Genomic DNA, 23,501 nt, shown 5'->3' on the forward strand with positions numbered 1-23,501 from the left:
AAAACTAAAATTTTTCGTGATTTATTATACCCCCAGGTTGCTAAAAGTCAGCATCCGAAAATACTCCATCTCCAAGCTGTTGGGGTCCTATAGAAGTCAAAGGTCCCATTTCAAATTTGAAAATATCATGGTCTGTGATGAGTTTCGGCCAAAAATCCATAAAATTCAGGGGGTTGAGTAAATTCACCAAAAATTTGATCGTTTCGGGCATACAGCCTGTAAAATTCAGTTTTTTTTCTCTCAAACCTATTTTATCGCGTTTTTTCAATGATAAGGTCAAATCAAAGAAATTGGATTTTGATAAATAACCCCCTAAATGTCTCTGCATTATGCATATACAACAGCAGCTTCTGGTAAGAAATGCAGCAGCAGCTGGTAAGTCTCAATCAAAAAAATTGAGGGTTTCTGCTCCCATTGGAGGTGCCGGCGTCTCGTTTTTGGATGCCGGCGACCATTCTTGGACGCCGGCGAATATTCTTGGAGACTATTCTTGGACCCCGGCGACTATTCTTAGGCGCGGGCAACTATTCTTAGACGCCGGCGAACGTTTTTCCGCTTGACCCGAGTATAAGCCGAGGTTGAGTTTTTCAGCATATTTTGGGGGCTGAAAAACTCGGCTTATACTCGAGTATATACGGTAGCTCCATATCTTACTCTTACCTTTTAGAAGTGAACTTAGACAGCTGATGCTTGAAAAAAATGTACCCTGCATAAAAGTTACATTTAGAAAAAAAAAAAAAAATCTGACCTTGACAATGGTTTGATTTAGTTGTACTTTATAATTAACAAGACAATATATTTTATAAAAACAAAACTAAACATTTTACAAAACATTTTTGGGAAATAAATTCGGGAAAAAAAAATATTAACATTTTTTTTAAACAGAAAGTTTCATTTTTAATTTCTGCATCTTAGTTCTTTGGAAGGGTACAAAATTGCTTTGTGCGAGCCTTGGGCCCTTTTACACAGCCCTGTCTTATACCTGATGGTTTCTTGAAAATTAACTTATTATTGTGCAAACAAAATCCTCCAACTCTGAAGGTAATGCCTGCACATAGCATTAACTCAGATTACCCTGGACACAACAATGTAACCGAACATTCTTTGATATAGTGGTAAGCAAAAACATTAAGGGGAGGAAATAGGTTTTTATCTTAAAAGCATATATTCTGTACATGTCAAAATACAACAAAATGCTGTTACAACTACAACAAATATTCAAGAATACTGGTACAACTCTCCACCCAATAACAAATCATGGTTCTTATTCTGCTGAAATTCAGCTAAGATGTTTACTGTATATAAAAAAAAAGCTGTGTCCCCTTGCAGCAGATAAAGGATATATACCTAATTTGTTTATTTAGCTATATTTCTGCTTTGATTTTTATTTTAAAATACTCTACTCGCAAAATTGTTCATGGTTTTATAAAAAAATAACAAAGACTGACTGCCTTGTATTGTCCTTTTAACCTGAATCAAAAAGCAGTTTCTTAATAATGGCCTCTAAAATGGCAAAGTTTCCAGGAGTAGTGGTACATAGATTGGCATATACACCTTTACAAGGCCACAGATGTGAAACCTGTTATTCCAGTTATGGCTTTTTCCCCTTAGTAAGCTAAAATTTTGTGTAGCATGCCATCTCTGAACACTTTAAGGAAGCATGCCTACAATAGCCCAATATAGATACGCAATAAATTTGTGCAACAGTAGCATTGATCAGATCCTTCACATAAGATAATGATTTATGCTACTATGGATAGTATACACCTGATTTATCAGTCAAGTAAATAAATTAGCATTGTTTACGCTGCCTACAGTATCCATACGCTCTTCAACCAGCTGAATGTCCTGAAAGTTCAAGCTTATTTCTTCTCTAGTAAGCCAGACAAATGGAATCCTGAGCTCAAGATACTCTGAAATAATGAAAGATTTGTCAAGATGATAATGGCTAGCTGTTAGCAATTAAGATATGAATCAACCGAAAATGTAGGCGCTCAAGTTGATTTACTCTTGGATGAGGATGGAAGTATTTCCCTGCAGTAAAGAATATTTCTCCTGGCACTCACTTGCTCCCCTTGATTTAGAATGGTCCTACAGTACTGTTCAAATGCCCCTCAGGCACAAAGGCTTTAACAAATACAAGACTTCTTGATTCAAATTTGTCCCACTTGCTTCTCAACTGGGTTTAGTGGGAGCTTTGATCCGGACAGTTGGGGTTCGTACTTGCAACTTTGTCAGCTGGCTCTGAGGATCTGCTGTGATCAGACCCTGTGCTGAATTTTGACCATCTGCTGCCTGGATCTGTGGTGATGCCGCCGCTGCAATTACTTGTTGTTTTAGTAGCTTCTGTTGCACTACATGGGCTTGTATCATCTGAACCTGTGGTTGTCCTGGGGCTGTTGCCTGGGTCAGTGTCACTGTTTGTGGCTGGACCTATGGTAAATATTATGGAAACACTTGTTATGGAAACAAAAGACTATCAACTTAAAACAGGCACCTGTACACAGCTTATGAAATAATATTTTTAGTTAAAACTGCTCTAGGTAACTTTTCATATTCAGAAGTAGAAGGTGTTTTTTATAGGGACATATAGAAATGTTTGTGCAGTCTCAGAAAGCAATGTAAATAAATAGTAATTATTAAGCAAAGAAAAAGGGGGATTTTTTTTTACTTATCATTAAATCCTTTTGTCTTCATCTAGATTAGGGGACACAGGCCCATGGGGATGAATATTCTTCAGCTTGGAGAACAGACACTAACATGTTAAAAGTGGCTCCTCCTGCTCTGGACTTCTCCCCTGCTAGATCCAGTTCCAATGAAGAATGAGTATCCCCACTCCCTTAGAACTTGCTGTAACAGAGAAAAAACTTCCAACCTGGAGTAACTACAACTTACTTGGGCACTCTTGGGATGTCCCAACAAAGGCCTGTGTCCCCCAATGTAGGCAAAGAGAAAATGATTTAACATGGAGTACAAAATTCCCCCTTTCTCTCGCCTAGATTGGGGGACACAGGCACCATGGGGATGTCCTAAAGCAACCCCTGAGGGCGGGACACGTTAACCCCCTTTTTCAGGTGTTCAGGGTATAACACCTTCCTCCCAAAGCTGGATTCTGCAAATGCCTGTTTGCAAAGCTTCTAGAAGTGCGTGAAGATGTGTAAGGAGGACCATGTAGTAGCTTGTCACACCGGCTCAGCAGAGGCTTGGTGCCGAACAGCCCAGGAAGTGCTGAGTGACCGTGTTGAATGAGATCAGACTCTGAATGGAGGTGGTCTTCCCACTGCATAGGCTCTGATGATGGTGAAGCAAATACACCTTACAATGGTCGTCTTAATAGCCCTGCTTCCTCTTTTATGGCAATCTGGGAGAATGAAAATGAATGTCTTTATGATCATTTTTGTAGCTTCCAAGTAAGCTCTGAATGAACGGACCACATCCGGTTCTGGCCAGTGAGACGATACCTTTGGGAGGAATTCCGGTGCTGGTCTCAGAACCACCTTATTGTAGTGAATACTGGTGAAGGGAGACTGGTGCTGCCAGCTTGGAAACATTATGTGCCGACCTAATGGGCAGAAGGAATACAACATTCTCTGTAAGAGTGAATAGCGGAATGGTGTCTAGAGGTCCTCTTGTAATACTGACAGCACCAAGATCAGGTCCCATGGGGGAACTGGATACTTATAGGGGGAACCAGTCTGGTGGCCCCCTGCATAAAGGTTCTCACGTTGCTGTTCATTGCTAGTTTGTCCTCGCAGAGAATAGAAAGTGCTGAGACCTGTACTTTTAGAAAGCTCAAGGCCAGGCCTTTGGTGAGACCCTGCCATTCTCGGGTCTTTATGCCTGGATTCACACCATTTGATGAATGTCTTCCACATCCTGTGTTAGATTTTTGTTGACACCGGTTTACGTGTCCATAGCATGGTGGGAATTGCCTCTAATGGAGCTCCGGATGCTTCCAGGACAAAGGCTTCAAGAGCCTTGCCACAGATATGAATTCAGATGGGCAACCAGTCCCTGTGTAAGTAGGTCAGTTCTCTGCAGAAGATGAAGGGGCATGTCTACCCTCATGTCTACAAGGTATGCGAATCACGACCTTCGGGGCCAGTAGGGGGCCACTAGTATGGTTGGAGTTCCTTCCCTCTTTATCTTCTTGATGACTCTTGGTAGAAGAGCCAGAGGGGAGGGAAACATAGGCTAGAGAGAAAGCCCAGGGAAGCACTAGGGCGTCTACCGCAATTTCCTGTGGGTTGATGCTTACTGCTACGAATTTTGGTTCCTTGTGGTTGTATCGAGATGCCATCAAGTCCACCTCCAGGAGTCCCCACTTGGCCATTATCAGCTGGAACAGCTCCGGGTGTAGGCTCCATTTGCCCTGGTCCAAGGTTTCCCAACTCAGATAGACCGCTATCCAGTTGTCTACCACAAGAAGGTATACTGCAGAGATTGCCGGTACATTGCTTTCTGGGAACGTTGGGACCCTTCTTGCTTCTGCTAAGGAAGTAGGACTGCGGGTGCCTCCCTGGTGGTTTATGTAGGCCACTGCAGTCACATTGTCTGACTGTATACCTACTACCCTTGCACGAAGAAGGTCTTTCCGGTATTCTAGAGACTATAGGATTGCTCCCGTTCCAAGAGATTGATCGGGAGGAGTCTGTTTGCTTCCAACAGCCTTGGGCTGTATGCTGGCCCATCACTCCTCCCCACCCATTTAGGCTGTGGGTGGAGGTACCAGTTGAGGGAACTGGTCCGGGATCACTACTGGCCTGTTCAAGTTCTTGCGATCTCTCCTTTGATGTCATAGTATCAGATGTTAAATGGCTCTGGTGTGAACGAAATAAGGAAATATCAGAAATGACAACACCATTGTCCCTAGAAACCACATGGCTGTTCAAAGAGGGACAGTGGAGGCTCTCTGGAGGGTCACAATCCGGCTCTGTAGAGTATTGATCTTGTCCCTTGGGAGGAAGGCCCTTCCCCCTCCTGGAGTTCAGTATCATCCCTATGTATTCCATAGTCTGTGCTTAGATTAAGTTGGATTTGTTGTAGTTGATTAACCAGTCAAACTTTGTCAGTGTCTGGAGTACTTGAGCGGTATGATTGTTGGCTAACTCAAGTGATGGGGCCTTTACCTGAAGATCGTCCAAATACGGGGGGATTCTTATGACTTTTAGCCTGAGTTGATGGTATAGGAATACACTGGCACTCGAGGCAGTTCAATGCAGGGTTACCCCTTGCTATTTATTTCATTTGCACGAAAAAATAGCAAGGGATAACCCTGCATTGAACTGCCTCGAGTGCCAGTGTATTCCTATACCATTGACATATTGGGGGTTGCCATACCCTCCTACATTGTGCACCAGGCTACCTTACGTAAGGAAAGTTAAGAGTGTGCTCAGCTTCACCTTGTTCTAATTTTAGCCTGAGTTCTCATAATGCTGCTGCAATTACTTTTGTGAATAGGCGCAGAGCCGAAGATAGACCAAATGGGAACATCAATAATTGCCAGTGGTTCCCTGCTGCATAGAATCTCAGGAATCTGTGATGGTTGGGGTGTATGGGTATGTGTAAGTATGCATCCTTTATGACTATCACGAGTTTGTCTTCCTCCATAGACATTAACACTGACTGGATTGACTCCATCCTTAATCGGCATTTTGTGACAAAGAGGTTGAGGGCCTTTAGGTCCAGTACCGGTCTATAAGAGCCATCCTTTTTGGGGACAATGGAAAGGTTTGAATAGAATCCTTTCCTTCTGTCTCCATGTGGAACCAGTTGGATTACCCTGGACATTGCAAGATCTTGGATAGCTGTTAGAAATGCCTTCCACTTGGGGTTCTGCTTGGGGAGCCGGGAAATGAAAAATTTGTGATGTTGTGGCAAGTCTATCAATTATCGGTGGGATATTTTTGAAGGACCCATTGGTCCTTTACTTGACTCCTGGGATCTTAGACGGCCGCCTAAGGGAATATCCCTCCAGGTGTGGGCACACCTTCAAGCAGAGATGGGCTTGTCCTGGGGGGCTTGGTAGAGTCCCTGGAGGAGGACCAAATAGCTCCCTGTTTGTTGTGGTACTGCGGACAGGTGCCTGTGCTGGCCTTTTCAGTGTGTGGTTTTGTCCTCTGTCCCAGACCAAAAAAAGGGTCGCCATTTAAAGGAAGGCCTTTTGGACTTGTTCTGTGGAAGCAATGTACTTTTGCCACCTGTGGTCTGGGATATTATCTTTCCTCAGAAAGGTTAGGCTTACTAAGGACCTCTTTGATGTCAGGTTTGCAGACCACACTAGAGCCATAGAAACCGATAAGCCACTATGGATGTGCTGATGCTTTGGTGACCAGCTTTGCTGCATCTAGTGCTGCGTCACATATGTAGGCTGTAGCATCTGCTATTTGGGAGAGAAGGAAGCCTGTCGAGGGGTCCTTTGGTCCAAGCTGCTGTGCCACCTGTTCTACCCAGACATCCATAGCCTTAGCCACCAAAGCAACAGCGAATATAGGTCTTAAGGCTATTGCAAAAGCTTCAAGCTGTTTGTCTATTGGATCCTTGAATGATGCTGCGTCTGCTAATGGGATAGTATAAGTCTTTGAAAGTCTACAAGTCTTTGTAGATGTAGAGGGTGAAGACCACAGGTCTATGCACTCTTGTGGGAAGGGATATATGCCTGGAAGAAGCATCTGGAAATTTGCACTCTATGGTCTGGGGCTTTCCATTGAGATTTGATGATTTCATCCAGCTTATCATACACCAGAAAAACACAGGAGCTCTTCTTTTTCTTGAAGATATTCTTCCTAGGCTCCATAGTGGAGGCTGTATCTTCAATATTAAGGGTTTTGAGAACCGCTTGTATGAGTCCCTCTATTTCCCTCTGTGTTCTGGGAGTTTCAGGGTGTCTATCAGGATCCTGTTCAAAATCATTCTCTGTAAGGACCTGCTCCACCTCATCTGAGGAGATGTTCATGTGCCCTAAGGGAGCTTGGAGAATAATTGGAGGGCCACTTGGGAGCAGCTGTTTGGTTGTCATGAGTAAGTGCCAGAGTTGCCATATGCTCAGGGACTCTGTCAAGTGTCTCTGGGATGCAGTCAGAGGGAGTGGGCATGCACTAGTTCAGAGCCCAAGTGGACTGTATCAGTTGTGTTAGAAGTAGGCGGTGGTGTGAGTGCTTGTGCAGGGTTAAAGGAGAACCAAATCCCCCTTTAGCCAAAAGTCCTTACTGGCACTGGTAGTCCTGCATGCAAAACACAAAGCTTCAATTGAAGCCGGAGAAAACTTGGTTTTAAACACTGCACAGGCAAAATAGGACACCAGATGTGTAATACATGCAGGTGCTGAGGATTTGGGTAGAACTGCCCTCCTCTGCTCTGGAGGGGTAATGGAAGCAGGAGATAGTGACAGAGTGGAGCACGGATAAGCTCTGTGCGTTTAAGGTATGTGCTGTTCCTCAGATGTCTGAAAGAACAAGCAGGGATGTTACTGCCCCACCCCCTTAAACCATTCCATTGTTTGTATGTATTGCAGAGAGGGAGAGAGAGGACTTGCCTGTACATGCACACTGTCCTGTGGACAAGATTGGGGAGAGCTCCCAGTGTCCTGCACATTGTGACTGTTGGTGCGCTAGCAAAGCTGGCCATCAGGGAGGAGGGCTGAAGAAACCGCGGTGTGACGTCAAGGACGTCAGAAGGCACCAAGAACAGAGCATCAAGATGGTGCTGGGGGGGGGCATGGCGAACAGGCGTTTGCAGAAGGTATCACAATAGACGGCTGAAGGGGCCATGTCTTGCTCTCCTTTGCCTGCACTGAGAGTGTGGAGGGGTCCCTACAGGCAGCAAGTCCTGTCCTGACCAAGACCGGTGGGCACTCAGGTTGTGGTATGTATGTAAGGTGGGTTTAAATAGCTACCTGTCCAGCCACAGACCTCCGTGGAGTGGGAACAAGAGCTTCAGGGAAGGCAGAAGGTCAGTAGTCTCTCTAGGTACCTAGAAAAAGAGAACTTAGACGGCTGGGGAGGTGCTGGAGTCTAGTGCTCTCTGGCCCCCAATGTGGCATGACCCTAACTCATGGTTAACATCATCTGCTCCAGACACTGTGAGTCTGTGTATTCCTTCTGAGGACACTAAAAGAAACTGGATCTAGCAGGAGGAGGCAGGGGATTAAGTCCAGTGCAGGAGGAGGAGCAGCTTTAACATGTTAGTGTCCGTTTTCCAAGCTGCAGGATCTTCATCCCCATGGTGGCTGTGCCCCCCCCCCCATTTAAGTGAGAGAAATAGAAAATTGAGGCTCAATATAGTTAGCCCTAGTTAAAGGGCAAAGATGAAGCAACTACATACTAAATATTGTTTTGAAGTATTTCAAAACAAATCATTATTTTTTTAAAAGGTAAGTTTTATTTCGTTTTAAACATACACACATAACAGACAGTCAAGCAGACCGGTTCATATAGATTATACATAGGCACATAAAATCGGCTGAACGTACAAGTCAACTACAAGCACCATAAAAGAAACATTGCTATGAGACAATAATGGACTTCTGGGATAATCGAACACCCAAGGGACCTCATCAAGAATATAGGATGAGTGGAACCACCTCTAGTATGACCCAGACGGTCTGCACAACCACCGTTCAGTCAGGGAGGTTCGGATCTATATCAGCCCATGAGCCCCATATTCTGTCGAATTTCGTAGGCGAGCCCCTGGATTCATAGGTAAGTTTGTAAAGGGGTAGGGCATTATTAACCAGCCGCACCCACGCTCTAAGAGAAGGGGGTAGGTTACCCATCCAGTGCATTGCAACAGTTTTCTTTGCATAGAAAAGGAGAATACGAAAGGCTATTCTGGTGTATTTGGCCGGGACCAGGTCTTCTAAGACCCCCAACAGACAAACGGAGGGGGTGATAACCCTCGGGAAGTCAAGGTTATCAGCTAGAAAGTTAACCACTCGCGTCCAGAAGTGTAAAATCAGTCGACATTCCCATAGTAGGTGAAAGAAGTCTGCGCCTGGTTGCTGACACCTCGGACAAATGTCAAGGGGGATTCGGCCCATTTGCTTGAGACGTACCGGGGTTATATACACATGATGTAAAATTTTATATTGGACCAACTTATCCTTGAGAGAGATAAGGCCGGTGTACACATTATCTATCGTCTCCTCCCAGTCCTCCTGTGAAAGACCCGTAATTTTATCAGTCCACCATGCTTGAGTAGTCAGAAAGGGTTTAGGGCCAGAGAGTAGAAGTCGGTGGTATAGCCGGGACACCAATTTGGAAGGGCTAGGGTCACGGAGGGTTTCCTCTATGGCCAGAGAAGACTGTTGGGGGGCAAGGGTACCAAATTGGGAGTAAAAAGCATGCCTAAGCTGAAGGTATTGAAATAACAAAAGAGGCGTCGGGTGGGTCTTACGCTGAAGAGCACAATATGTGGGAAACACCTGGGGATCAAGAAGGTCTTGTAAGCATTTAATGCCTCTGTTAGGCCAAAATATGAAATCCGGGAGATATCTGAAGTGAGGTAGGTATGAGTTACCCCACAAAGGTAGGTTTGGGGACAGTAACGGGGGAGCATGGCCCAAAATTTTAAGGGCTACCTGCCAAGATTTGTGAGGGGTGGTCAGAGTAGTTGGCAGGGGACTGTAATCCCTAAGGGAACGGTATGGAAAATGTCGGAGACCTTCCCAGGAGGCTACCAGGAGAGCCTGAAGCTGCGAGTTTGGGTTGTACGGGTCCGGATGAAAGCACCAATGCAGGTAGTAAAGCTGTGAGGCTAGATAATATAGATAGAAATTGGGGAGAGCCAGGCCCCCCTCCTCACACGGGGCACATAACCGGGTCCAAGCAATTCTGGGTGTTTTATTATTCCAAAGAAAGGGGATCATGATCCGATTTAGACGCTTGAAGTAGTGTTTAGGGAGGTATATGGGTGCGTTATGGAGCAAGTAAAGGATTTTGGGAAGATAGATCATTTTAATAAGATTGACTCGGCCCCATAGAGATAAAGGTAACTTCGTCCAACGGGCTAATGTGGTGAAAACAAATCATTATTAAAGCAAAAAGAATAAGAACGTAGACATATGCCTGATGGGGCACTTACATATAGGTAATGTAAGTAATAAGTGTCATTGTAACTAAACTTTAAGTAAGAATGATAAAATTTAAGGTTATTGGCACACTAGGATTCAGCACTGCCTTTGGAGAAAAAGCTGATCCAAATGCATCTTTCTAACAAAATGCACTCCTTGTGCATACAGGCCAACGCCATTGGCTGTTTTTTTTTTTTTGTTTTTTTTTTCTACATAGGCGGAGAAACAGCATAGTGTAACATTAGGCTGACTGCACTAATTATCACATTTTACAACAAAGGAGAAACAAAACCCAAATTGGTTAATAAAGAACAATCTGTTATACCTGCTGTGAAGCAGACACAACTTGCTGCAGTGTGGCAATTGCTGCTTGCTGTTGGACCACTTGAGGAATTTTTGCAACCTTTACAAAGAGAGAGAATCAAACAGAGATGTGAAGCATAACACTGTATCAAAAGACCATGTTCTCTGACATGTTCAGGTCTGATTTAAACATAAGGCATAGGCAGATGTGTTGCTCCCTCAACCCCAAGTAAAAGTACATAGCACCTCCATTTCTTAAGCCCACTACACAAGTTGGACATAAATGTTTCTGCAGCTGTACCACCAAAAATCAACAGTTCTTGGAAAACATAGCAAAGCTGCCATGCATGACACAAGTTTAATTATTTCAACTTTTAACTGTCCCACTTAACTTGATTTTAAAATATAATCCAATCTGAAATAGAAATCAGTTTAAGTGAATTATCTTTTTGCCCACCCCAACATGCAAGAAAAAGTGACCTACACAATATGATAGCTAGGTGTTGCTGCCATAACAGTCATTCTCATCCTTCCTGGTTGATAAATAGATGTTATGCACAATAGTCATGCATACATTTCTGCAGGCAAGCTCATGGATAGCAGCTCTCACAGATATGGTTGCCCAGCCAGAGCATAGCTCATGTAGCAGGATAAATTATATGACTGCTTTCAAGCATCATAGATTAATGCCCATGAACGTCAATGTTACAGATAGATCGAAGAGCTATCTCGGACAAATCCATTCATTTGTTTCAGTTTTCAGTGGAATGGCAGCATCAGTTTAAAGAACTAGTAATAACACTCGACAAAAGAAACGTATTTGGAAGCTGTGTGCCACCTAATAATCACTGCAGAAAATACTCTTAACATATGCAACATTAACCTCATTTTCTCTCAGTTCAGGGTCCATGTATTGTCCTCCTCCTAGCTCCAGTTGAAGGCACTAATGTCTGAGGCTTATGCATTATTGATGATCCTACCTGTATCTGTGCTTGCACTTGCTGAGTCCCAACAGCCTTTTGTGCCTGACTTAAGGAAGTGGTTAAGAACTGAGTTTTAATCCCTGGTTGGGTGGCATAGGTGACCTTTTGCTGCTGGGATGCAGTGGATACTTGGGGTGTCGTTATCTGGAGGGAAAGGTAAGGCTGAGCATTAAAAGCCCAGGGGAAAGAAGCAGACAGGAAGAAATAAATTCAACCCAAAGTCAAACAAAAGCAACAGGTATTAGTAAACAGCTATCTTCCTGCTTATTAGTATTAGCATGTCATAAAGATAAAATCAAGGTGAAAATGTTTATCTGGAATTACTTAGCAATTAAATATTTCTTGCTCCTTCAATAAAAGCAACAAAAACAGTCACAACAAAGCAAAATTATTTATTCTAACAAGCTATCTCACTGGCTATGTTTTTGTACTAGTGTTACAGTGTGGTTCAAGAGACAGCCAATGGTATTTCGACAGCTAAATATTTCGAACCTATGCTTTGCAATACTAATTACTTAAATAAAATGTGTCCTAAATATATTTAGAATTTTAGGCTGCTCGTCCCAACACACAGTTAAACCAATGAATGTTCTAAATATGGTAAACACCATAATATGAAGTAATTTATCTGCTACATCTGTGGTGTATATATGACTATAATACACAAAGGCCATGAATATCTTGTAAATTATATCCTTATAAACGGTGAGTAGTGATGTCATCAGTTATAAACGGTGAGTAGTGATGTAATTTCTGTCACATGACTCACTAAAATTTGTGTATTATAATAAATAAAGTACCCCCAGTTGTAAAATATGAGGATATTAGAAGTTACCGCAGAGTTCCATGACCTGTATAAAAACACACGGCCTTCGGCCTCGTGTTTTTATATGGTCATGAAATTCCTCAGTAACTTATAATATCCTTATATTTTACAAGAGGGGGTACTTTATTCACTATATAAATTGATTTCATACCTTCTGCTGCCCCAGTGGAGGTTGTGACTGGAGAACTTTCTGTTGTTGTTGGGAAGGATGCTTCACTTTCAGCACTTGCTGCATATGTAATGGTTGTGCAACAACTGTCTGACCTCCTACAAGAACATGGTAATATCATTATAAGATGATCAAAAGTTTTGGTTAAAAAGAGCTGGTGAGATCACACAGTACAAAAGCAGAAAGCCTGTATTTATAAAAGATGCATGAAATCCCATATGAAACACACCTTTCAACTTAATAAGATAAAAACTATATAAACACCGAAAATCAAAGCATATAGGAGTAAAACAGCTATTTTTTTAATTCTAGCGCACTCTAATACCTGCTGCCTTGTGGGGCTGGTTTATGGAAACGCTGATTCCTGCTACTGTAACTGGTAAAGTGGTAACTCCCCCTGGTGAGACGACAGCTGACATAACTGGCGGCTTTGCAAGGGCAACTTGTGCAGTCTGTCCTGACTGTGCTTGGATCTGACTTTGGGCCTGCAACTTGAGTGAGAAATATGCACGGTGATTAGTGGACATGCACACACGGACTCACGCATATATATATGCAGATATTTCTCTATAATGCTTACCAGCCGGGCCACCTGCAGATTGGTCATAGTAGTACTAGCAAGGACCGCTCCAGCACGGGAAGCAGTAACTGTAGCAAGCTGCTGAGTTTGTGGAGGTTGAACCTGTACTGTTGTGCCAGCCAGGGTTCCAGTCTGTGCCACCTGCTGCAGCTTCTGTTTCTGCAACTTTAATAACTGCTCCTAAAGCAAAAAGAAAGAGGAACTTTGGTTCCATCTACTGTGTATCAAGGCAGTTTAGATACTGTGAATTATCAAACCCCAGATTAATCAATCCATTGTTTTAAAGATGAGGTACTTTATATATAAAAGGGTCACAACAGATAGACCCCAGCTAAACTGGACCACCCTTGTTGCCATATACAGCCCCGATGTTCTGAACCCCAAAAAAAGCACATGAAGCAAAGACTAGTTAAGCGTCAATGGTAAATCTAATCTCTACTTTGGTTTAGCACAAAAATGTAATGTTTATCCTCACCTGGGACACCTTGGTAACAGCCTTTATTTGACCTGACGCCTGTGCCTGGATTTGGGGAACCTGCATTTGACTTGCTTGCTGACTCCTGAAGATTTGCAGCTGGGCTGGGGTTAAAGTTTTACTAGTTCCGTGGACACCTCCAGTGGTGGCTAAAGGAGATCAAATTAAACAGTATTAGTGATAACGTGAGACAGTAACTGCTAAGAAAGAGCTGCAGTACAGAATGACAAAACAACAATGAATACATAAATGAATACAACTTTTTTATTTTTTATTAAAGCATTGTAATAAGAAAATAGGACACATTTTGTTGGTTAAATAAAAAGAGGAGAAAAGTATGCCTTAGGTCCAATCACCTATAGCACTGCTAAGACTATACACCAATGTATACATTACATCTACACAACATAAATGACAAATAGTATGGCTCAACATATGCATATATACTCTTGTAATATAAAAGCACATCAAATTGAAAGCAGAAAATGTTGTAATTTGCGGTTAATTTTGCGGTTAATTTTGTTTCATAGCAAACACATAAACCAACTGAAGAGGAAAGAAACCTACATAATCTAATACCAATCAATAGGCATAACTTACACTTTAAATACAAACCACATAAAAGTTGCTATGTATTACTACACCTGGAAAAACTTTGTACTTTATATTACATATCGGGATGGTGTGGTTAGCAAACCAACTACTTTAACTCCTTTATGGGACAATATGAAAATCACTCTGGCTGTCACATTACCTGTTGTCACCTGGGTTACTATGGCCCGAGCCTGGGTCTGTACTTGAGTGAGGTTAGTAGTGACAACAGCTCCTCCAGTTACTGGAGTAACTGCTCGTACCCCCTGGCTAGTTGCAATGGTAACCATCTCAGTGGGGAGCGTTGCCGTGGCTGCTGTTCTCTGCTGGAGCATTTGTGCAGTAGATGCTGGAGTAGTCTAAGAAGAAAGGCATTCTTAAATAATTTGTTTCCTTAAAAAATAAATAACAAAGGGGTGCATGTTTTGTAGTAGTAAAATAAAAAAGATGATGACAGCAAAATTAAGAATTTAACCAGGTGTCAAAGATTAACAAATTATGTTCATTAGAAAATATAAAGGTGGCAATATAACCTCTTGTTCAATGTGTTAATGGAAAGTGCTTGTGAAATATCCATGGCTTTTGCTAATTATTGCAGTAAACAGGGCAACAAAAACTAGTACCTTAGAGCAACTGCACGTGAAAGAGAAAACAGTTAATCAAAATTAACTATCCACTTATAAGCTGCTGCATAATTAACTCTTCATTATCTGTAAGCCTGAGACACAGGCCTTTTAAAGAGGGGGTGATATCACTCCAACTTACAGTGTAGCAGTAAAGAGTGACTTAAGTTTATTAGAGCACAAGTCACATGGTTTGGGGGCACCTCAGAAATGGATATCATGTCTAGCACCATGCCAAATTTAAAAATTAAATATTAACAACTCTGATCATTAAACTACCAGATTTAAATAGATGATTTAATACAAGAACTACAAGCAAATTTACTCTTTATAAAGTTGTAGTTAAATAGTGCATTACTTACAGAAGCAGTGGCAGTTACCACTGGGGACACAAGACGCTTGTTAATTGGCTGGAAGGTAGCAGGGGGCACCCCAGACACAACCAAACTCCCGCTGACGGTTCCTGGAAGCCAAAATGAAAAGAGCTGTTTAATTTGCTCTCACAGCTTTATGTGCACACCAGAGTTTAAGGTTCTCTTACCTGTAGCTATGGTAGTTCCAGGCACTGCAGTCTTGATGGCACCAGTCTGTTAACAAGAACACTTGAACACTTAATGGGAAGACTTCGGCCTACACTTCTGAGCTATCTTTCCACCTCTTCATCAAATGTGGTATAATGTTGAACTCTATAATTCCATTTTAAAAAAAAACCTAGTGTGTTATACATGGGAATTGGCCATCCCCATGCTCTCCACGCTTCTTCTCTCTTACTTCTAACTATTCTTGGTCCTACCTTCTTATCATTGCCTGCGCCAGTTTGTTTGCTCCAGTATGTTCAAAACGGAAAAATCAAATAACTTATGTGCCACTTCTTAAACAAAGTGAATCTTTCCTGTATAATTCTCAGCAAACCTCCTCTCTGTATGCAGGTTTTATGTCAAGTCCGTTTTTTGACGGAACGTTTGCTCTAACACATCACTGATCTGTGTGCCCTTTGCCTAAATGATATGGTCTTTCAAAAAACATATACAAAGCCTGCATGTAGAGGAAAAAATTGCTTAACGGTTTATAAATAAAATAAGCTTGATTTCAGAAAAGGTACATCATATTTAACAGACTATATTTAAAAGGTTTATTATTTCCATCACATTTTTCAAAATAGTTCCCTTTACTTTTATACTATAAATGGTACCATAAGACAAAGAAAAAATCTAAACAGAAATTCTTACCAGCAGTGCTGGGCTGGAGATGGGAGTTGTGCTCGTACTGAGTACCTTGGTTGCTGGCTGCTGCTGTACTATCACCTGGGACTGTGTAACAGCAAGTTGTTGGGCTTGGCTCTGCACTGGCTGCACTGCTGCTGTTGGAGATGCTTGTTGCCCATTTTGCTGAGGTTGCTGTTGTGCTGGACCAGACTGCTGTTGTGCTCGAGCCTGTTCTACTAAAGCCTTTGGTTAATAAAAGAAGATGTTAGAAAACCTACAAGAAGTGTTCAGTATTCCGACAATAAAGTTACACAACACACCTTTTTCTCCTTTGCTATTCGATCTGCACGTAATGAAGCAACCTGAGTTGGGGGAAGGGGTTTGTCATAGTTGATGCCACTGTAAATAAAACAAGGTTTTATTGTAAACTATGATCAGGCATCTATAGTATCAATGCACTGTTGAGAATAACATTTATTCTTACCTTTCTGCCAGGACTGAGGCATGTTTGGGGTTCTTCTGGAAAGGATTTCCTCCAAGTCTATATAAATAACAAGAAATTAGTTATTCAAATTAAGGTAAAGGATGATACAGGTCATTGTGTAGAAACATACTTAAACAATATCACTTCATTTAAAGCTCATGAAGTGCACTACAACATTTCAGAAGCTAGAACTAACAACCTAGCTGACTGTGGGGACGGATTCTTTATGCCAGTGGACACCTATACCTGCAATCCCTAAACTATTACCCACATGGCTGCTACTGGAAAATCATCCAGCACTCAATTCCTAATCTGTATATATGGTACTTGACGTACCCAGATGGTAGTTTTCATTAACAATATTAAAGAGGACTTGCTAACAATGTTTTCTTATTGCAGTTTGATTAACATACGTTATACTTTTGACGCTGGCGATTACAAAGGGGCACAATTCCAGATTTTAATGGCAACACAATGAACAGGATTGACAAAAAAAAAGACTTTTAGAAACCATCAAAAGGCATAAGGTATAATTTAGTAAGTGAACTTATGTTACTTTACAATAACCCTGCCTATATCCTTAAAGGGGTGGTTCACATTTAAGGTAACTTTTAGTATGTTGTACAGTGGGCAATTCTAAGCAACTCTTCAATTGGTTATTTGATTATTTATTTTTTGTAGTTTTGTAATTATTTGCCCTTTTTTTCTGCAGCTTTCAAACGGGCATCGCTGACCCCTTCTAAAAAACAAATGCTCTGAAAGGCTACAAATCTTTTGTTATTACTAAATTTTATTACTCATCTTTCTATTCAGGCCCACTTCTATTCATATTCCAGTCTCTTATTCAAATCAGAGCATGGTTGCTAGAGTAATTTGAACCCTAGCAACCACATTGCTGAAATTGCAAACTGGAGAGCTGCTGAATAAAAAGCTAAATAACTCAAAAACCACAAATAATAAAAATATCACTCTTGACATACTAAAAGTTATTTCAAAGGTGAACCACCCCTTTAAATGTGCTTTTAATTAGTTCTGTATCCTTAATTACATAAGAGTTTTACTTACAGGGGTTTGCTAGGCTGACTCCTTTTTCCTACGATGATCTTCATAAGTTCGAATCGGGTAGCAAACAACTGAATGCGTGTCGTACCTTCATCCTGTGCATAGATCTGGCTAGTCCGCAAAGGTTTGGTCTTTAAATAGTTTAAAATTAAAAATAAAGAAAGAAAGAAAGAAAGAACCATCTTAAAACAACCAAGTTGGGGATGTGTGGCATGAATATTAAACAGCAAATGTTCAACACACTAACAATAACATGTTTTATAACAATAGACTTTCTGCATCTGTGTTCTGCACACTACTATACTGTTTTCTCTCCTCAGATAAAACTAAATACTCTTCACAGTCCCAATCTAGGTCAATGGAGCAATTTCATTAACAATTGGAAGAGCATCCATCACCTTAAATTTTTCTTAGATGGGTGCTTCAGTAGATTACACCTTTGTCAGGGGTGGTAATAAACACATTAATAAACACTCTTCATCTTTAGTAAATAAAATGCCACAGCATGTTCTTGGATGCAATGGAGCCTTTCAGTAATGTGTCACAAAGCATACAATACCAAGCAATTTCAATCGCAAATGCCTAAATGAATGCAGTCATGAGTCTAACGACTGTCAATCAGAAGTGCCAACTGCAACATTTTGTTTAACGCGAGAGTCGTTGCAGCACACAACAAAGAAACACCCAGGAATGGTTACAGGCAAAACGCTGGCCTATTCTTAAGTGACCAGCAATAAATCAAGATCTAAATCACACTGAACACTTGAAAAATTCTGAAAACTGTGGGCATAATTTCAATACAAAGCTGGGAAAACTAGAGCAGTTTGCAAAAAGGAGATGCTGTGCTATTTACTGTTAAATCTCTTTTTCTTCAGTCTACTGGGGGACACAGGAACAGTGGGGTTATAGCGTCTACCACTAGGAGGCGGGGCACTAAGTACAAAAGTCTCCTCCTCTACCAGCAATACCTCCAACACACTCACTTGCTCAGTTTTGACTAACAAAGATGGAATGCATAATGTGAACCAAACAACTATTTACAAAAAGAATGGCTGAAGGCAACGAGGAAGACCTAACGCGTTTCGTGCCTGCTGGGGCACTTACTCATACCTATGAGTAAGTGCCCCAGCAGGCACGAAACGCGTTAGGTCTTGCTCTGATGTCCTAATAAATTTTTTAATTGATTGATTCATTATTTTGGGGGACACTCACATTTTTCTCTTTTGAAATGTTGACTTGGACTTACACCCTAGGACTGGGGTGAATTGTGAGTATATTCCCCATGATTAACTATTTATTTTTGATTTTGAATTACTGATTAGTTTTGTAGTAGTACCTATACAGATTTTTTGGCACCAACATAAACCATATTATTATTGAAGGCAACGAGGGTCTGCTTCCCAGGGAGGAAGGCCTGTGTCCTCCAAGAGACAGAAGAGAAGTGATTTAAGGTGAGTAACATAAAATCTCCTTTTCTCTCACAGCTACTTGGGGGACACAGAAACAGTGGAGACAAACCAAAGCTATCCCCTGTGATGAAGGGTGGGCAGAAAGCAGAGCCAGAGTATCAGACCACTGTCGCCTGCAGCACCTTCCGGCCAAAGCATGCGTCAGACGGCACAAAAACATCAAATCTGTAGAACTTGACAAAGGAATGGATGGCCGCTTTGCAGATCTGTTCTGCTGAGGCTTGGTTATTAAACGCCCAAGACGTAATTACTACCTGAGTGGAATGCACCCGTAGCTGTAGCAGAGCTGGCATACGCGAGCCCTGCAGACAGTCACTTTGATCCACCTGGCGATGGTAGTTTTTGAGGCAGGCTGCCCTTGTTGAGAGCCAAATGGTACGCGAAAAAGGCCTCAGATTTGCGGAATTCTTTTGTCCTAGAAGGACATCATCTAGGGAGTGCAAAGTGACTTCCTTCTGGTTGAGGGGTTTGGAACAAAAGGATGCAACTGTTATGTCTTGGTTTAAGTGGTATAGGGAAACCACTTTGGGTAGGAAGGATGGAACCATGCGGAGAACTGCCTTGTCAAGGTGGAAGACAGTGGCATAACTACCGGGGAGCAGGGGGTGCGATTGGGCAAGGGCCCGCACCCCCTCAGGGCCCCCCGGCAGCTCGCGCGCCACTTATTCCGGCCAGTTCCTGTCGTACTAAGGGGGGCAGGGGGCCCGGCTGCGCGTCCTGCACCAGGGCCCACCCCCCTCTAGTTACGTTGCTGGTAGAGGATGAGGAAGGGGGACTCGCAGGAGATTGTGCCCAGTTCAGGCCGGACAGGCGTAGCCACATGGGTGGCCCCCTTAATGTAGGTCTTGACGTCTGGAAGAAGAGCGAGGTGATCTTGAAAGAGAATAGTGTACAGAGGGTAGAAACGTGAGCCTTAATTGAGCCCAGTGTCAGACCCATGTCAAGACCAGACTGAAGGAAGTCCAGGAGATAAGGGACAGAGAGATCCCACAATGGTAGCTGGCGGTTTTGACACCACGTCCAGTACAGTTGCCACACCCTGAGCTAAGCCAGTGAGGGAGAACCCGTTCCATTGTAAAATCAGGGTCTCAATAGCCAAGCTTTTAAATTTAGGAGGTTGAGTCTGGGGTGGGATGCTGGGCCTGGGTACTGGGGAAGGGTCCTCCTGTGCCATGGTGAGAAGATCCGAGAAAAACATCCAACATGACCAATAGGGTGAGATCAGTATGGTCGTTACCTTGTCTCTCTTGAAATTTCTTGAAGACCCGCAGCAATAAGGGTGAAGGGAGGTTATACGTATGTCAGTTGGAAGGACCAACACTATGTCTCTGAAGCGAGCAAAGTAACAAGGTACTCTGTAGTTCAGCCTGAAGGCCATGAGATTGACCTCTGGTAGTCCCCATCTTTCCGCAAGTGTGAAAAAAAGCCCTGTCATTGAGGGACCATTCCCCAGGATCGAGCATCTAATGACTGAGGTAGTCGGCCTCCCAAATATCGATGCCAGAATATTCCAAATATCAACTGCAGAAATGTGGGGAACATTGCCCCGCTTGTGGGGGGCAATGTTTTGGTGCCCCCTTGATGGTTTATGTATGCCACGGCTGTGGTGTTGTCGACAGGACTCTGACCAGATGTCCCATCAGACTGGTCTGTCAGTGCCTCTGTGCCAGACATACCACATGCAGAAGTGACCATAGGCTCTGTGTTCTGTGCCCCTCCATTACCACCCTCCAGCCTGAGAGACTGGCATCCATAGTTAGGACCTGCCAGTTGGGATCAGAGAGAGGCCTGCCCTTTGCTAGGGAGGATTTGGTCTTGCAGGGAAGGGAGACAGTCCGAAGCAGGTTGTGGTGTCTGTGCCACTAGGAGATGATTGTCAACTGGAGGTCTTGTAAGTGGAATTAGGCAAAGGGCACTGCCTTGATGGTTGCCATCATGGGATCCACAACTTGCATGCAGAATCGAATAGCGGGATGAGGAGCGGTGTTGAGACGGTGAACCAGGGATTGGAGACATTACACCTTGTCTCGGGGGAGAATAACCCTTTGCGATTGGATGTTGAATGTCTTTCTCAGAAATAACATGACTTGTTTTGGAAGAAGAGAGGACTTCTCAAGGTTTATTTTCCAACTGAAGTCCTGCAGGATTGTCATCTTTTGCTGCAGGTAAGTCAGTGCTTGTTGGTAAGTGGGAGCCTTGATCAGCAGATCATCCAGGTATGGGGTTATGGACATCCCCTTGGATCTGATTACTGCGGCTGAGCTGGCCATCAATGTGGTAAAAATGTGGGGAGCTGGTGTCAGGCCGAATGGAAGTGAACTGGAAATTTAAATTTTGAAAGGCAAATATTAAGAATTTGCAATTGGGGTGGAAAATGGGAATGTGGAGATAAGTGTCTCTTATGTCCAGTGCAGGCTAGGTATTCATTTGGATATTAAAGTTATTAATAATGCTTCCAGCATTATCAGAGCTCTTGTCACAGGGAGGCCACCCCATCTCTTTAATCTGTGTGTCTAGCTATGCCAGCTCTTGGCAAGTAGCACCTGATGTTATGCCCTCTATCAGGGATTCTGACCAGGTCTGCACTGCTCTGCTGACCCACGCAGAAGCAAAGATAGGTCGCAAAGCCAGCCCTGCTGCAGTAAAGGAGAATCACACCAATTTTTTGTCCATTGCATCCATGAAAGAAGATGCATCTGAGACTGGGAGAGTGGTAGTTTTGGACAAGAGCAGTAGACCAAACATCAAGGGTTTCCTGAGAAAAGGTGTACAGATGTTGAAAGCATCTGCTAGGCTGAAAATGCCTTTTTGGGGAGTCCCATTCAATATCCAGTTGTGCATGAGATGGGTTAGGCTAAAGAGCATCTAGCTTCACCAGAAGCCTGGGGATGCTTTCATGCTTACCTGGGGACTTGCTATAAAAATGGATGGAATAGTGCTGGGGGTATCTCTAGCTGTATGTAGAGGGTCAGTGTTGGATACAGTCTCCCCAGAGGCAGAAGTACCTGTATTGGGTGCTGGAGGAAACTCTGTGGGTTTGCATGCGTTACATATAGGGTCCTTTAGCATTTGTGCTGGCCAATAATTTTCAGGCGTGGAGCAAGCCCAGGAGAATAAACTCACACAAACCCCCTCAGTCATGACATCCACGTAGATTAATCCGGAGTCCCTGAATCATCGCACAGTGAGGGGCCCCCTGGGGGACGATCAGCGCATACCCTCCTCCCAGCTAGCCATCTGCTGCTCATGTGGAGTACAGGAACTACTAGGTGGCCCTCACTAGTACACTACTTAAAGTCCTGGGAGGGAATCAAACAGAGGGGGATGCCCGAAGACATACTACCTAGGTATGCAGGAACATCCCCTGCTAATCCAGGACCGTAGAAATCAGCAGAGACATAGGCCTACTAAAGGCATGCCCGTACCTCCTAAGGACAGTAGAAAAATTGAGCAAGTGAGGCTATATTGGGGGGTATAGCTGGTAGGGGAGGAGACTTTTGTATTTAGTGTCCTGCCTTCTAGTGATAGATGCTATAACCCCACTGTTCCTATGTCAGAAAAAACGTGGTCCAAACTGAGCCATATAAAAGGATAAAATAAGAGTAAAATAGGAAATATGCATTTTTGTAATTCACTTTATCATACCTTAAATATGTTTTCAGACTTCTTCTTTGGACTGACATCATACAACAACTGAAAAAAAGTATAATGATTATGTTAAGTTGTTTTTATACCACAGGTTTCCCAGACTATTAGCCCTTAAAATAAGAGAGTTTAGTGAAGGATGGGGAAGGATGAAGTCTAGTATATACTCCTCGTAAGCATGTTGAGACCTGATTGGGATGTTGGAAATGCACAAATTAGGTGACAGATTAAATTTTTAGACATCTTATAAAAGTTTGTTTTATGAATATTTTTGTGATCAAAACTACCCTCAGTAAGCAATAATATAATGTTTTTGTTCGTAGAATCTCCACAAGCAAATGACAAAGGGGTTTGAGACACAGAGTGATGGTTTTTCCTGCGCAGTGATCACGTCAAAGTAAGTTTTCTTTCATAGATGCCAGAACATAGTAGAAACCCTATCATACACAAGAGCAAAAGTGGCTTGTAGAGGGTGAAGTTTAAATCTAGTCATATTTGCAACACAGATAGCTAAATTAAGGACACCCAGACCACGCAGTGTTGGACCCAATATACTAGCTAATTATTAAGTGTGACTGATTTTTCATTTTGAATGTTGAAATGTGGTGCAATAGCAACAGAGTTTTATCATGTAAACTATTTGGCAAAGGAGACCCTCAAATTCCCTTGAAGTTCAGACAAGTTCTGTGACCCTTAGAGGGGTTTCAAGTAAAAAAAGAACCATGAACCATGTATTCTTACTTTTCCTTCTTCTCTTGGAATGATGACATTCTCATAGCGACTGCGACACTGCTTAGATGATCGGTAGATTCGACTACAGGAGTTCACCACATCGCTCACAAGATCCCAGTTGGGTGTGTGAGCTGGGGACATAACTGAGAGGTTAAGAGGTAGTTCTAGAAGCTGCTTCACTGCCTGTTGAATGCACAAATGACAGTTTCAATTAATATAAAATAAAAAGCTTTTAGACCAGCTTTCTATCCGTGAAAGCTGTTTAGTATTTACCATTTCCAAATA

General features: G+C 42.6%; 1 protein-coding gene across 6 annotated transcripts in view; it reads right to left on the reverse strand.

The window, feature by feature from the left end:
* Window positions 1–759: 759 nt before the first annotated feature.
* Window positions 760–23,501, reverse strand: part of LOC108707142 (E1A-binding protein p400) — an 84,400-nt gene continuing 61,658 nt past the window's right edge. For 5 of the 6 annotated variants that reach the window (XM_018244161.2, XM_018244162.2, XM_018244157.2 and 2 more), the window contains 16 exons: window positions 23,226–23,399; window positions 22,485–22,532; window positions 17,374–17,501; window positions 16,309–16,365; window positions 16,145–16,223; window positions 15,849–16,067; window positions 15,161–15,206; window positions 14,982–15,082; window positions 14,160–14,355; window positions 13,406–13,554; window positions 12,931–13,110; window positions 12,676–12,841; window positions 12,333–12,448; window positions 11,353–11,517; window positions 10,395–10,472; window positions 760–2,433 (listed from right to left, as the gene is read on the reverse strand). In XM_018244161.2, the coding sequence (XP_018099650.1) occupies window positions 2,176–2,433; window positions 10,395–10,472; window positions 11,353–11,517; window positions 12,333–12,448; window positions 12,676–12,841; window positions 12,931–13,110; window positions 13,406–13,554; window positions 14,160–14,355; window positions 14,982–15,082; window positions 15,161–15,206; window positions 15,849–16,067; window positions 16,145–16,223; window positions 16,309–16,365; window positions 17,374–17,501; window positions 22,485–22,532; window positions 23,226–23,399 (2,160 nt within the window). In that variant the 3' untranslated portion in view covers window positions 760–2,175. The remainder of the gene's footprint in view (window positions 2,434–10,394; window positions 10,473–11,352; window positions 11,518–12,332; window positions 12,449–12,675; window positions 12,842–12,930; window positions 13,111–13,405; window positions 13,555–14,159; window positions 14,356–14,981; window positions 15,083–15,160; window positions 15,207–15,848; window positions 16,068–16,144; window positions 16,224–16,308; window positions 16,366–17,373; window positions 17,502–22,484; window positions 22,533–23,225; window positions 23,400–23,501) is intronic. The other variant, XM_018244160.2, reaches the window with a different exon arrangement.

This window comes from Xenopus laevis, chromosome 1S, assembly GCF_017654675.1.
Source record: "Xenopus laevis strain J_2021 chromosome 1S, Xenopus_laevis_v10.1, whole genome shotgun sequence".
In the NCBI taxonomy this organism is placed as follows: Eukaryota; Metazoa; Chordata; class Amphibia; order Anura; family Pipidae; genus Xenopus; species Xenopus laevis.